Source organism: Dama dama, chromosome 26, assembly GCF_033118175.1.
Source record: "Dama dama isolate Ldn47 chromosome 26, ASM3311817v1, whole genome shotgun sequence".
Taxonomy (NCBI): domain Eukaryota; kingdom Metazoa; phylum Chordata; class Mammalia; order Artiodactyla; family Cervidae; genus Dama; species Dama dama.
In genome coordinates, this window is record NC_083706.1 from 47,438,655 (window position 1) to 47,455,217 (window position 16,563).

The window sequence follows — 16,563 nt, forward strand, 5'->3', positions numbered from 1 at the left end:
GGAGAGGTGCAGCAGTTCAGGCTTCTCCTAATTTCAGAGAGCATAGCCACTGGCCACAGGACTTCCCTAACTAGCTAAAAGCAGCTGAAGACTCCTCCAGTTTAGAGTCACACATACCTGTGTCCAATCCCAGATTCTTCCTTTACTGGTTTCATGAGGTTAAGTTATTTCAGTTCACCTTTTTGCATGATTCTTATCCCTATACCTGGGTTTCCCTGGTGGCTCAACTGGTAAGGAACCTGCCTGCTAATGCAGAAGATGCAAGAGTTGTGGGTTTGATCCCTGGGTCAGGAAGATCCCCTGGAGAAGGAAATGGCAACCCACTCCAGTATTCTTGCCTGGAAAATTCCATGGACAGAGGAACCTAGTGGGCTACTGTCCATGGAGTTGCAAAAAGTCAGACATGACTGAGCACTCACGCAGGCACACACATCCCTATACCTGCCTCCTCGGGTCTTCATGAAGATCAAATGAAATGATGCATGTGGAGACCTTGGCCCCGCACCCTGTCCCCGTCCCACAGCAAACACTCACCATCATTGTCCAGTTACTCTATTACTTCTAGTAAGCAGTAGGCATCAGGGAGTGTTCAGTAAGGAGGAAGCTGATGTTTGGCAATCCAGGCAATCAGGCAGCATCAGATACAGCCGTCAACAGGTACCAAGGCCACAGCCATGAGCCAAGAGTGGAGGGACCAGACTCCAGTGCCAAGGGAGGACGGAAAGTTAAACTGCCATAGTGTAGCAGCAAGGCAGTGCTCCCAGCTCAGGATAGAATAACAAGCAGGATTCAATGGCTGGGACCCAAGCCCAGGAAACAAGACAAGGATGTATAACCAGCAAACCTCATGGAGAAAATGAAGACTGACCTTGGCTACAAGCCACAGCATAGCCCTGGGCCACCAGCAGTAAAGCGGAGTTGATGTCCAGTCTAAAACTTCAGGCCATACCTTTTGAAATCTGCCATACGCCTCACCCCACTCCAATTAGCTCATGACTGGTCCTTGAGCCAGAATGGGCTATACCTGCTGGAGAAGATTAATGAACTTTTTTTTCAGCTTTAGTTTGATTTATTTTTGAACATACATGTGTGATTCAGAAGTGAAAGTTATACAGAAAGGTACACACAGTAAGTCTCGCTTGCAGTGTCCTCTCCACTCTCCTCTCCTCTGCTTCCTACAGATAACCACCCACTACAGAGTTATCCTTTCTGTGTTTCTTCTTATAAGTACAAACATATATGTGTACATATTCTTACTCCCCTTACAAAAGGTAGCACACTATATACACCTTCGGTTTTTTACTTAGCAAAACACCTTGTAGACTTCTCCACACTGGAAGATGGAAATCTTTGTTCTATGTTATGGCTTCATAGAACTCCAACATATGGATGCATCACAGTTTAAAATTATTTATTCATTTATTTGGCTGCCCTGGGTCTTAGTTGCTCCACGTGGGATCTTCAGTCTTCACTGTGATGTGTGAGATGTTAGCAGCATGCGAATTCTTAGTTGCAGCATGTGGGATCTAGTTCCCTGATCAGGGATCGAATCCGGACCCCCCCACATTGAGAGCACGGAGTCTTTAGCCATTGGACCAACAGGGAAGTCCCACGCCACAGTCATTTTGAATGAATTTCCTATTATTGCTGAGAGCTTGGGTTGTTTCTCATCTTTTGCTGTTGGAAACAATGTCACAAAGCATGATCCTGGCTAGATATTATTTTGTACTTTTAGAAGGTATCAATAGGAGAGATGTTGAGAAGTGCAGTGGCTGGTCAGAGGTAAGCTCATTGAAAATTCTGCACATTATTACCAAATGTTTCCAAAAGAACTGTTCCATTTATCCTAGCAGTATATGAGAATTCCTGTTCCTCCACAGTCTCACCAACACATCAGGTCAAACTTTTCAATTACTGCCAACCTGGTGGGAAGGTTGTAATTCTGGAGCCTAACGAAAGGTGAAAACTGTACTTTTATAAAAGCTGCACTAAGTCATGTTTTATTATTTGGAGTGGGCCTTCTTTCCTTCTTTTTTTTCTTCCTTTACATGCCATCGACCCAACTATTTTGTGGTTAGTTATGTGGGTTTAGCTTTGTATCCCAAAACCTAAGGCGTTCTGGTTATGGTGAATTAGACTGGCTTGTGTAGGTAAGAAAGATGAAGAATTGAAAATCCTGACTGATGGCTGGGTCCTGGACTTCTCCTCCCCTCGGGCCATCTTGGCTCCTGGCCACCCTCTCGCCTCTGCACCAATATGTGCTGGGTCTCCTCAACACTGGGCTGACTTCCAGTGTCTCAGCAACATCTCCACGTGCATTCTCTAACCGCCAGTAGCCCTCTGGCTGCTGCCTCACGTGTGGCACGTGGGATGCGGTGGGAAGAGTTTTGGAAGACATGCATGTTAGTACAATAATTAGCAGACTAAGAACAAAATCGCTTTGAGAGTTGTCACCCAGAGGCCCCAGCCAGGGTGACAGGTTTGTGGAAGAGCACGTGTGATTTCCAACAAGTTTGATTTTCAATGAATGGGGTCTGGAAGGATACATCTTCTTCTACCTTATATTTTTCTCATTTGGACTCTAGTCCTTGAACATGATTTTGAGTAAACTCCAGGAGCAGGCCTAAGGGTTTTTATGGACAAAGGGGAGGCTCCTGGTGCTCAGGACTGGAAGAACAGATGCCAACAGGGAGTCCTGGGTGTGCTGGCACACCCCGCTCTCCATCCTGGAGACGGTGCTCCCACTCATTCGAGGCCCCTGCTGCCGACCATGTGATTACCTTCACGGGGGAATTTTCATACGGAGGCTGCCAGAAGCCAGACTTAACACTTTTTGAGACTATGAAATAAATATATTTTCCCCAAACTTTGAAATGTAAAAATTTTCAAAACAAAGAAATAAAATCAGATCCTGACAGGTTAAAACAAGGCCGAGATGGCACATCATATCATACTAGCATTTTAAACTGGGATGAAAAAAAATTAGAAGTTAAACCAAAATATCTGAAAACTACATCTCAACTCAGCTATGACAAGCCTAGTTTTAGATCGATCACGCTAATAATTTTATTCTTTGTAGTACAAAGAACATTTAGTATCTATATCTATTTATTTTAATTATCCTGGGACAGTCGGCTTCCCTGGTGGCTCAGATAGTAAAGAATCTGCCTGCAGGAGATGCAGGTTCAATCCCTGGGTCAGGAAGATCTCCTGGAGAAGGGAAAGGCAACCCACTCCAGAGCTCTCTGAAATTATAGTGAGAAAGATTTTACAACAGTATATTTTAGTTATAGCACCTTAAAAGAAATCCTAAGTCTATAAAGTGTCCAAAAAGTCTTTTTTTGCATGCTAGTTAGAGGTTATATGTATTTGTTCCTCTCCACAGAAATCTTATTTTTATGTTGTTCTAGGCATCTCTGATACTGCCAGCTGAAAATTACTGAAACATCCATGATAGCTTTCTTCTATCTTTGACTCTCGTTACATGGAGCAGAGAACTTTTTTTCATATTGTGCCAAGGCAAAATTCCCCATTTGTGAATTCCGCATTAGGGACCCCCAAGGAGGTCGTGCTCCAGGGCATTCTCCAGCTCCAGGAGAGAATGCCGATGCTCTGTCTTGCTGCAGGAGGGAGGCTGACTAACTTTCTTGTGCCCGCACCTACCACCATGAAGTGCATTCAGATGAGCAGTGATACGGTTCCATTGAGTGATCTTCTGAAATCACCGCCTACATCCTGCCATGTGGAAGACTCTGCTTAATTTCCTTAGAATAACATATTGATTACTAAGAACACAGTCTCATGCGCAGGGACTCTTTGGCACTTTAGAAACTGTCAGAGGAGCTCAAGTATATCAGTCACATTGGTACCATGCTGGAGGCAGGGAGGGGATGTTGCCCTGTGGTCACTCTGACAGGTTCAGAGGTCATTCATTCACTCAAAAACACTAATGGAGAACCAGGTCCTACATTAGGCCCTGGGTATTGTAAAGATGTGGGGTGCCCTCCTGTAGCACTCAGTCTAGGGGTGGAGACATAAAAATTCACAAAATTTACAATAAAATAAGGGCCCAAACAGTGATGTCCACAGTTGGTTTCATGGCTCATAGGTGTCTGTTCCTCTTGCTCTTTAGTAACTAAGTCATGTCCGACTCTTTTCGATGCCAAGGACTACGGCATGCCAGACTTCTCTGTCCTTCACTATCTCCCAGAGTGTGCTCAGACTCCTGTCCATTGAGTTGATGATGCCATCCAACCATCTCATCCTCTGTCGCCCCCTTCTCCTCCTGCCCTCAGGCTTTCTTACCATCAAGGTCTTTTCTAATGAGTCGGCTGTTCACATCAGGTGGCCAAAGTATTGGAGCCTTACCTTCAGCATCAGTCCTTCCAGTGAACATTCAGGGTCGATTTCCTTTGGAATTGACTGGTTTGATCTCCTTGCAGTCCAAGGGACTCTCCCCCTAGGCATGCAGGAATTGTGATCAGGAAGACTTCACAAGAGGAAGTCTTTTGAGCTGAACTTCAAAAGACCAAAGCTCTTGACCAAACAGTGGGAAAGAAAATAGAAAGCAGCAAATGTAGAGGCAGGGAGGAATGAGGGAGTCTGGCGGGGCAAGTAATCAGAAATGTAATTCATCAGGGACGACATCTCAGAGCAGGTGAGCAGTGAGCCAGACCCTGGAGGAGGCGACTGCACATGCAGCAGAACGAAGTGCACAGAAGGAGGAACCAGCCGGCGTGTATCAGGGCAGAGAGGGCGTCATCTCAGCCAGGCTAGGGTTGTCCCCAGGGTCACCAGGGTGAGCTGGCTGCCCTCAGGGAAGCAGCCCTGAAAGAAAAGGAGCAGGTACATCCTTGGGGTCGGGGGCTGGTGGCTCAGAGGACAAGTTGGTGAAGGGAGAAGAGAAAGCACAGAAGCTTTGGGCTAGAATGGCCTCGGGAAATCAGAGGAAGAGAAAAACAATTCAGAGACTTAAGAGGAGGTACCAGCTGGCTCCTTCGTCTCCTTTTGCAGATCAGGAAGCTGGAGTTTCTACCAGTCTCTGTCTTATGCCCTCGAAACTTTCATCCCATCCACGCCTTGCTGTCTTTTCATCCCTACTTGTCACTTAAAAGAGCTTAGGTGATCTGAATAGACCTCCCCCAACTTTAATAAGCTTTTTAAAATGGACTTCCCTGGTGGCTCAGTGGTAAAGAACCTGCCTGCCAATACAGGAGATGCAGGTTAGATCCCTGGGTGGGGAAGATGCCCTGGAGGAGGAAATGGCGACCCACTCCAGCTTTCTTGCCTGGGAAATGCCACGGACAGAGGAGCCTAGCAGGCTACAGTCCATGGGGTTGCGAAAGAGTCGGACATGACTGAGCAACTAAACAGCAACAAACTTTAATAAAATAGGAGTAGAATGAAAATCACAGAACACTGTGCTTCAGGTTTCAATATATGTATTTCCAGAAGATTGGAACCAAGGAAAGCCAAGAAAAGGCAAGCGGATTTTCCTGGAAGAAATTAGAAATTGGAGATGAAACTTTCCCAGTGGTCAGGTAAATTTAGAAATAATCTTACATAATCCCTGGAAGAGATTATGAAAGCAAACAGAGGCCGGTGGACAACTGTCCAAGGGAATGTATCCATGGAAGGTCAGCACGAAAACTTACTCTAAAGCGCAACCTTGAACCTAAAATTTCTATGACTTCCATGCATTATCTCACATTAGTAAGAGGGTCTAGCCCAGTGAATGATAAATGTATCAAAGGATACATTTCAACTCGCAACACTATCTTTTCAGATCCAGTCAGATTTCTAGTAACAGTGTGTCCAGCTATCTCTGGAAGTCTCTGTTTGTGGTTTTTCTCCCTCCCTCTCTTTTTTTCTTCCCCCTTTGCAGTGCTCTTCCAGTTTCTTTTCTTTTTTCTGTCTTCTTTTCCACAGCACCCACCCAGGAGGAGGCAAGTTCTCAATGCCATGCCTTCACCCATCCTTGCACTGCAGCCAGACCCAAGTGACCCTGGGCAGCAGGGCAGGGGTTCCCTGAGTCCTTCCCTCTGGCTTTAATGCCAGCATTCTTATAGAGTGGAGCCGCATCACTGTGCTTCATTATTGCTTCCACATCATCCACTCTCCTCTGTAGCCACAGAATCACGGAATGATCTTCGGCCTGGAAACACACTTCCATGCTGTCTCCCCGCTCCCCTCTCCCCATCAGTGCCTACCTTGATCTTCCAAGGGTCAACGTAACACAGCCATGACAAATCCTGGGATTCCAGCCTTTAGGAAATGCTTGAGGCTCTGCAAGCCTGAGCTTTTCAGATGGAAAGCAAAACTTCTTCAATATTTAGATATGCTTTCCGCCCATTCATATGTTACGCTGTTTCTGAGGGTAACAGGATTCTCCAGGAAACAGAATTTGTCCCAGAATTCAGACATGACTGAAGCAACTTAGACACTGACAAATAGGAGAAATGTTTGGCGTTGAGTGGAGTGTAACTGATTCTTCTGAAATCACATGCCAGAAACCCATTCTATTTAGAAATTAAAATACACATGCATACACACACACCCTACTGACATATTTTTCTGACTCTTTGCGACCCCATGGACTGTAGCCCACCAGGCCCCTCTGTCCATGGGATTTGCCAGACCAGAATACTGGAGTGGGTTGCCATTTCCTCCTTCAGGGGATCTTCCTGACCCACTTAACCTGTTTACTTCCAGGCAATATGTTAAATGCTTTACATATAGTCTCTCATTTAATTCTTATCCCCCAAACCCCACCAAGTAGACATTTAGTGTCTCACAAACATTCTGCCACACAATAAGGTTAAGTAAATGGCAAAACAGGCACAGCCCATAAATGTGAAACTGGGACATGAATCCAGCTTCTTTCTGCATTCAGGAACCCCCCGAGGTAACACTTTTCATGTGGTGGGAAGCAGTTTTCCTGCTTGCCTCCTAGGTTGCTGAGTTAACGAACATATAGAGCTTTAAAAATCTTTTTCAATAAGTCATCTTACAAAGTGCCCCTAATCATCTTTGTTTTTTCTCGGAACTCCCCAGTTTGTCTATGTCATCCTCATAATGATGTGCCCTGAACAAAACATAGTGGCCTGGTCTATTTTCGTTTCTCAGCCTGTGCAGGATATAAAAAATAAACAGCATATGGTGAAAAGTTAATGAGATTAAAAAAAAAATAAGTTCACTTAAAATAATCCATGGGCTTTTCTACATGTGTTCTTGGTCTGGTTTCAAAAACCACAGGAGTTTTACTATGCCTTAGAAAAGGATGAATATTTGCATTGTTTCTTTTGGGGTCAGTGGGAAACCAGTCTTCTAGAATCGGCACTAATAATCATGTTGTTTGTAAATAAGTGCTAAACTAGTACAAATCAAGACTACTGTGATATGCCGCAGTGTTAAACACGCTGAAAGCAGCGCTCCACACTGTCTCCAGTTACAAGTCTCATGCTCACACGATGCTCCTTTAGTCAACAAAACCACTGAAGTCTTACCTTCCCTCTGGCTTTACTACCAGTGTTCTTTCGTAGTGGAGAAGATGGGAAATCAGAGAAATAGGTAGACCTGACCTTTTAAGAAAAACTTCCCACACCTTGAAGCAAAAAAAAAAAAAAAAAAAAAGGAAGTTAGGAATCCTGCCTTTATTTTAAAAGTATAACCATATGAAAATTTATGGTTGCTTGAGCTACCTCAGTTCTTAACACTGACAGAAACAAGTAATTTGAGAATGCATGTAAATAATTTTATGTGCACATTTGTGTTCAGCCACAGGTTCTCTCAACAATTAAGTGCAGAGCCCACTGTGGGTCCAGGATTGTTCTGTGGAGGATGGAAGAGATTAAAAACAGGGACTTCATGGAATTGGTGATCCCACTAGAGAGATGTAAGGCCCTTAATAAAATAAAGAATAGCATTAAACACTTCTCTTGTGCCAGGCACTGTGTTCAGAGCTTTGCAGGAATTATTTCATCTAATCCTCAGATGCCTAGAGAACTAGGTGCTATTATTTTCCACAGGAGGAAATCAAGGCCTGAGAGGTTAACTAAACTCTCAAAGGGTTGTTTGAGAATTACATAAGACACACACTATATCAGTCAAGTGTAGATTTTATTTTCTACTAAAAAGAAAAAGAAAAAAATCCAAACAAAATAAAGCAAAAAAAAAAAAAAAAAAAAATTAGTAGCTTAAACAGAAGTTTACTTCTCTCTCTCATAAACTAAGTTTGGAGGTAGAAAGTAACCAAGCCAGCACCACAGCTGTCCTTAAACACATGGGCATACCTACCTCCAAGGGATCTGGGAAATGTGTAGATGGTTTTGTTTTCTACAGGTGGTCATGTGCCCAGTTAAAAATTGGGGTTTCTTTGACCAAAGGTGAGAACAGATGTCAGATTAGGCAACTTGCATGTCTGTCACATGTATGCAAAGTGCTGGGCACCAGATAAACACAATAAATGCTAAGTAATAATCATGATGAAACTCAAAGCAGCCCAGAAGTGGCTTGGTTTATTAAGTACATCTATTTCTGCCTGAAGTTTTCCCTTTTCTAGACTCACAACCTATCCTTAAATAGGGATGAGTGAGAAGGGAGTGTGTGCTGGGTGCTCCGAAGACTGCCTTCTGGGAGCACCAACTCCCAGGGCTGGCCTCGCCTTTTTCTCCTCCAGACAAGCAAGGTGGTTTGCCCCAAGGTTTGCACCTGTGGACAGGTAGCAGAAAGCCTGGTCATGACACAAAACAAGGATGCTGCCCAGGCCTGCGTATTTTCCAGCCTGGGCTCCTCCTTTCTTCCCGTGCCCCCCTTTCAGGGACTGCAGATGATAGCCCTGCTGCTGCTGCTAAGTCACTTCAGCCGTGTCCGACTCTGTGTGACCCCATAGACGGCAGCCCACCAGGCTCCCCCATCCCTGGGATTCTCCAGGCAAGAACACTGGAGTGGGTTGCCATTTCCTTCTCTAATGCATGAAAATGAAATGTGAAAGTGAAGTCGCTCAGTTGTGTCTGACTCTTCACGACCCTATGGACTGCAGCCTACCAGGCTCCTCCGTCCGTGGGATTTTCCAAGCAAGAGTACTGGAGTCAGGTGCCATTGCCTTCTCCAGATGATAGCTCTGGCCTCTCACAAATGCAGAAGGAGCAGGGCAGTCATACTGCATACCTCCAGGGGATAAGCAGCTACACTGGACACAGGTGTCCTTTAAATCAGTGATGATAAGCACAACAGTCCTTGGAGCTGTGCAAACAGGAGGCTCCTGGGAAGGGGGCAAACTGTAACTTATGGGTTGAGTGTCAACTCATTTGGTTTATTTGTTTCAAAGAGTTTCTCATGGATCATCTCAACTTTACACATTCCTAGGTAAGAGAGAAGGCTCTGACATCACAAAACATCTATAGTGTATGGATCTGATGAGTTTTTCACAGCTTATTAAAACTTCTAAGCTGTTTTTAGGCCTAAGATTCTATTATGGACAGAGTTGGCTTATCAGAGCAGTTGGAGGGGTAGGATAGATGGATAGGGTGAAGTGGATGGGGCGGTAGGGATAACAGCTGGTGTTTCCAGCTGCTTCATCATTGGTTTGGACCAGGAAGGGGAGGTAGGGAGATGGTAAAAGAAGGGAGAGGTGGGAACTTGATCTTTCCATTTCCTCACCCCTATATCTAATTGATTACTAAAGTCTATCAATGTTACCTCCTTGCCCTCTCTGCCATGGAGGGCCACTGCAAGCATGCACGAGTCTTTGTGCAAATTAGATACCCCATCCTCAAGCAGGACTCTTAGGGGTGGCAAGTAAGGCTCTGGCTGAACTGAAGACCCCATTCACATCCTTGGTTGGAAGCCCTTGGTCAGTGAAAAATCCACACATTCTTAAATTGTGGACTCTTTGGAATCACTTCACTTACCTCCATCCCCAGGGTCCCTCCTGCCTCCTTCCTCCTCCACCATCTCTTATCTCTCACATGGAGGAAGCTCCTTCAAGACAGAGAACTGGGAGAGGAGGCACAAAGGCTCCCAAATTTAGGCTTCGTCGTGGCCGCCAGTTACGGTTATCCCTTTAGTCCTAGAGATACAATGACTAGACGGAAAGAAAAGTTGCTGATCCTGCTATTTGTTTTTAGACTTGTGATCCATCAACAGACCACACAGCCTGTGGGGCTTTGTGAATTAATGAAAACTACGTGAATCTCAGAGTTAATTCTGTGAAAAGCACACTTGTATCGCCTTATATTCACTAGGCTGAGTGTGTTTTAAAAAGTGTAACCATTCAAACAGACTCACGTTAGGACGCTCTTTTATTATTCCCGAGTCTCCTAATGCACTGGAAAGCGCCGCACTTGAAGGAGGCGGGCCTGGAGGCCCGGGCCCCGCCCCCGGCCCACGCCCACTCCCTCCGGCCCCGCCTCTCTTCCCAGCAGCCCGAGGGCCGCGTGACCACCCCGGGCCCCGGGTCAGCCTCCGGGGCGCCGAGGGTCGGCGCTGCGCTCGGGGGACAAGCGCGGGTGCAGCTGGGCTGCGGGCCGGTGCGAGGGCCGGCCCCGCGCCTCCTGCCGCCCGGGACGCCCTTTCCCTTCCTGCCCGGGTTATTCCTCCTCGCTCCTCGGGTTTCAGCCACGTTTCCTCCGGGAAGCCTTCCCTGGGGCCCCGGCTTGCGTCAGCGCCTTCCCTCGTAGAGCCCTGCTCCTTTCCTTCCCAGCGCGTTGTTTTCTGCGCAGCTAGGCACTTTTGCGTGGGGTCACTTGATTAGTGGCGAGCTGATGGACAGTGCTGGAAGTTCCTTTTATTTTTATTTTTTTAAAATTCTCAGTGTGGTGGCCGCAGAGTCGAGCACAAGGCCGGTGCGGAGTAGGCAGGCCTCGGCAATTATCTGCCGAATGAATGGGGTTGAATCGAGAAGCCGCCTGCCCAGCTGCTCCTGTGGGTTATCCTTTGGGAGGGAAACCTTTACCCGACATGGTCCCTGAGAAAAGCAGGTCACCAGCACCACAGACAGAAGGACAGTCTGGGAGACGTCTGAGGGTCAGACAGACGCCAGGGAGGCCACTGAATTTTAAGTCCTGTAGTAACATGCTACGATGTGAAATATCCTTTAAGCTAGGGAGAGAAAAAAATATTTATGCTCAACCACTTGAGCATTTCTAGAGGAATGCACTGATAAGCAAATTCCCCAGTGAAATTATGTCATTTGGTGGAAGGACAGCCTATAACCAAATCAAACTTTGGCCCTTAGGAGAACATTGAGATGACTGTCAGTAATTTACCCTTAAGAGTGCCAACTGATTCTCTTAATGAATTAGGAACAAAATGAAGATAAGGAGGGTGAAATAAATATCACAAATGCGTTACGTTAATGCACATGAGTTATTTATTATTTGGAGTTTATTGTGCTTGATAAGTAGTTTTACTGTAGAAATTTATAAGTACTAAGAAGCAATTAATCACCAATGACAAAGATTCAGGCCTTCAAATAAGTTGCTAAAATCTTTCCAGAAAATTGAGATTAACTCTAAATGATTTCCTTTATATTCTTGATTAATACAAAATACCTCAAATATGTTTACTTCTTGAGTATTTACTTAACGGGGAACTAGAGTAATGTTATCAATAAAGTGCTTTTATCTAAGCAGTAGGTTATCAGTGACAGAAGCCACACAGATGGGTATATGACATGATGTAATCATTGGAGAGAATATTAAAATGCACTAGTAGATGCTCAATAAATGATTCTGATGATGGCAAAACGAGGACAATCCTGGGAATAAACTGAAGAAATGCCATTGAACACACATTTGTCTAAAAACTATAGAACATTTCTAAACTAGGCTATAATAAAAAAAATTATTACACATTCAAAATGTGGACAGTCTGGTATAAGATACATAGTACAGCATTCCAAAATATATTACAGAAATAAATGTAATTTATTTCGTTGCTGTTACTATGTTTCCAGGGACTTTGGAGAGAAATTGGAGTAGTCACTGGTAAACCTTGGAGGAAATGGCAACCCACTCCAGTATTCTTGCCTGGAGAATTCCATGGTCAGAGGAGCCTGGCGGGCTACAGTCTATGGGGTCACAGAGAGTTGGACACGATTGAGTGACTAACACACACACACACTCACACTCAACACACTCACTCACTCTCTGGTGAACCTGACTTAGGATTCTGGAAGTCTAGCTTCAGCATTGGCGGGTTCCGGCATCACTTCAAACTAGACTGAGGATCAGGGCGCAGTGCCCTGCCGATGGCAGCCAACAGGCAGAGCTGCAGGGAATGCTGTGAGGTGGGGAAGTCTGAACTGCTGCTTTTCTGGCCGGATCCTCCATGACGTTTCACGGCAGCCCTAAGTGTGTCTAATGCGTGTGTTTGTATGCTCAGTCGTGGTCAACTCTTTGCAACTCTAGGGACTGTACCTAGCTAGGTTCCTCTGTCCACGGAATTTTCCAGGCAAGAGTACTGGAGTGGGTTGCCATTTCCTTCTCCAGAGGATCTTCCTGGCCCAGGGATGGAACCCATGTCTCCTGGACTGGCAGGTGGATTCTTTACCACTGCACCACCTGGGAGATGGTTAGATAGCATCGCAGACTCAATGAACATGAATTTGACCAAACTCTGTCCACCAAAGTGGACAGAGGAGACTGGCATGCTGCAGTCCGTGAGGTGGTCGCAGAGAGGCACATGACTTAGCAACTGAACAACAATAAGTATGTTTTAGGTTAACAGTTTATCTCCCCTGTTGAGGACAGAACGAAGGTAGTATTTTTATTCTCAGGGAATGTCACAAGCTAGATTCTAGACAAGTTTGTTGAAAAAAAAAGGTGTAGTTTATCCCTCTCCCCATCCAGTTTATTAGCCCCACTATAATAGTCTTAGGGAATATAGTAGTGCTCTTGTTAGTCAAGAGTCCCCACATTTATTTAAATTATTTCTTGCCTAGATGTTTGTTTTCAGATCCTAGTTGTTTTGCATCCTAAACTTATGGGCCACTATTACATTTGCATAGTTCTTTCAAGTCAAATGCTGTCTCCCGTATCTTGCGTTTACTCAGTTATTCACTGCTAACATCTAAATCAGAGACGTGAAAAGGACAATTGTTTAGTGCTTTTTAAAGTCCCTGATCAAGATAAGTAGGGAAATCCCATTAGCTCCATTCATAGCATTTCTCATAAATCTAAAAGGAAAGCAAGTATCCAAAGCCTTAGTCTTTAATAGTTATTTGTAAAACTTTTGACAGGGCTTTAGTCTAAATTGGTTTCAAATTATGTAAAGAACACTGAGAAATATGATGGGTAGTGAATCATGATAGTTTCAGTTATTGAATAAATAACCAGAACAGTAAAAGGGGACTAATCTTAAAGCAAACAGTGTGATGGGCTATGAAGAGGCAGAGAGAACAGAACTGTGGCATTCTTAAACTACCATCTGGCTCAATCCTCTTTAAGTGGGCAGGTTTGAAGAGCCTTTGATTCAGTGCCCTAAAACTTATTCAAAGGGAATCGTATTTGAATATCAATTTTTCACAACGTTAAAAAAACCCACCAAACCCAACCCCATTTTTGTAACCAGAAAGTCATGTTTAACAAAGTACTGGGTAATCCTCTGGCTAACCGTGAGGGTGTGGGGCATTCGGTGGGTGGCAGGGTGGCTGCAGGCAGGATGAGCCCACTCTGCAGCTTTTGGGCTTTCACCTCCTCAGCTCCTTTGTGGCTACTGTAACTTATTAAAGTTGTCATTATGGTTTGAAATTTAGGCAAGAGGTGTAAAAATAAAGAATTCATTAGGAAAGATGAATGCGGTCATTTCTAGTACTTTATTTTCCATTTGAAAACTACTGTAGAATCTCCATATAGGATAATTGAGGCAACTGACACAACACCAACTATAATCTACAGTTCGAATCATGCTTTTGGGAAATATGAAACTATTTCATGACTTTGCTCTTAAGAAATGTGAACCTACTTCATGACTTTCTAACAGACCCGACAACTGCAATTTTGTTCAGTCCTGGATTTTTTAAATGAAACTGTTAAGAGGCTTTTCTTTTGTTTTCTCAAGAAGGTGTGTTTGAGAAGCCTAAGTTGAATAAAGAGGAGCCCACGACTACCTTCAGCAAGACGCTTTTGAAAAGGTATTTTAGCATGCTCTGTGGTTTAAGAGACAAAACCAAGTCCTGCCGGCTTTGTGTTGTGCTTCTGTTCCAGACTGCACTGCCTTCTGTCTGTTTCAGGGTGTGGCATCTGCCATTGGGGAGGAGAAGCTGGCATGTGTCGCCTTTTATAGCAGACTGACTTCATTGTGCTGGGGGCCTCGATTTCATAGCTTCTTGGTTCCAATCTTCTAGTTGACTTGCTGAAGCAAGAGGAATTAAAAGAGATTTCGACCTATATACCTAGTTTTTTTTTTTTTTCAAGTTTCATGATTTTTCTATATAGAAAAAAAAGTGTTAAGGAAAGGGCCAGAGGTGAACTTGGTGACTCATTTTCCCCTTTTAGGATTAGTTGTGAAAATAAGCCACAAAATATGGCTGTACTTGTATGAACTGATGTTGATATATTTTATCAGTTGGAAAAAATGTATTTTTATGACTATATGTGTACATTCAGTTGGACTATAAATGTCTAAAAGCATAAATATGTAATTGAGTTTAGAATATATGTATAAACACATACGCAAAACAGACATATATTTGTATTTGCATATGAAAACTTAAAAAATTCAACTTATGTGGTATCATCATGTAATTAGTATGTATTTGACTATATAAAGGGAGAAAATCCAGGAGAAAATGTCAAAGAGGCACACTAACAAAGATGTAGTATTCTCTTGGCAAAAACTGATGAATGATTTGGCATGAATTCACCTTAAATTTCTCTTCTTCACTTACACGTGATGATATAACTCCTGTTTTCCAGTTGTTTGCATAGACTTGCAATTTGTTGTATGCACCTGATTCTCCTCCTCCACCATCAATCACCAGTATTTCACATCTATCCTTTTCTATTTAGTCCAGTAACATATTTACATTTGGTCAAGCAAACAAAAATAACCACTGCAGTTGAAATAAACTAAAACAGCCTTTATGGAAAGCTGAAGAATTAGATGATTTTAGAAAGCTACATTCTACCAAAATCATATATATCATTTCAGCTAGCTGGACTTCTTGAAAGCTCTGGTTTCAGACGCTTTCTCTCCGTGAAAACTGAGTCCACACTAGTACAACTGAGCTATTGTTTAGGTTAAGAAGTCCTGCTTTGGAAGATATTCAAGATGTTACTAGGTGACAGAGTCACAATAATAAAAACATTTAAAACATCAAAAAGTGATAAAACAATGGACAGTATTTGAAGAAAAAGTGTGAAACGTTTTTGCTGTAGGATTAGATTTGATGGATTTACATCATCACTGATCTTATGTTTATGAAATATAACATGTATTTCTTTTAGTTTGGTTTCACATTACTTAGAAATGAACTCATATCAAGAGGGTTAACTGTGCACATAACCTCTAAAATAGGATGAAAGGCGTCATACAGATTTATGAAGACATGAGATAAACCTTAGCTCTTGCTATTATGGCACCAGCAGTTAAATTTCCACGTGCAAGTTGTTGGGAGCATAACACACCACTCTATATATTTGAAGGCTTTCCCTTCAGAGAGAAGACAGGCAAGTGCATTGTGAGGAAAATGCTCCTTCGGGAATACTTTTGTGTTTTCATTAATAAAGCCTATGTGGGCTTCCCTGGTGGCTCAGATGGTAAAGAATCCGCCAGCAACGCAGCAGACCCCAGTTCAATCCCCGAGTCGGGAAGATCCCCTGGAGAAGGGAATGGCTATCCATTCCAGTGTTCCTGCCTGGAGAATCCCATGGACAGAGGAGCCTGGTGGGCTATAGTCCATGGAGTCACAGAGTCTCAGACAGAACTGAGGGACTAAGCGCTCAGGCACACACACACTGCCTTAAAAAAAAAAAAAAAAGTTATGTTGGCATTTCTTTGGGGCAGGTGCAGTCAGTAATAAGCATGTATTGAGTACCTGTTGTGTACAGGGCGCAGACCTCCCGGAATGCGGCTAACTTTCAGTTAAAACTCTTTCCTAATTTTGCAGTTTGAAGAAGTTGTGGGAATCATACTGATGCCCCGAAATCAAGGGAGAGAGGCTAACATGCTGAAAAATTACATAACTCTTGGGAGAGGCAGTGCTTTTGCACAGATAGCCCAAATATTTTCTTTCTCCGTCGGCTCCTCGTAACCTTTGAGGCCGACAGACAACTTTGTTCCCCGGCCCTTCTCTCCCTCTTTTGTCTGCTCGTCAGACTCGTTTTCCACCTTTGTATCGTGCCTTTTAGACGTGAAAACAAACACGCGAACGCCCGGTTGGCAAGGCGACGGAGGCACCAGGGGAAAGTGCAGCCTCCGGTCGCCCCACGCCCGCCGCGCTCCGGACGCCAGCGGCGCGGCCCGACCCGAGCTCCCCGGCCCGGGGCCGCCGGTGCCCGCGAGGCTGCACCCGGGCCGGGCGGCCGGGCGGGCGCAGGGCCCCGCGGGCCGCGGCCGCCC

General features: G+C 44.3%; 1 protein-coding gene across 1 annotated transcript in view; it reads left to right on the forward strand.

Moving 5' to 3' along the window:
* The first annotated feature begins 10,322 nt into the window (after positions 1-10,322).
* Positions 10,323-16,563, forward strand: part of ARID1B (AT-rich interaction domain 1B) — a 416,979-nt gene continuing 410,738 nt past the window's right edge. The window contains exons 1-3 of the mRNA XM_061130238.1: positions 10,323-10,675; positions 10,814-10,923; positions 16,353-16,563. The exon at positions 16,353-16,563 is cut by the window's right edge and continues 117 nt beyond it. Of these exons, the coding sequence (XP_060986221.1) occupies positions 10,323-10,675; positions 10,814-10,923; positions 16,353-16,563 (674 nt within the window). The remainder of the gene's footprint in view (positions 10,676-10,813; positions 10,924-16,352) is intronic.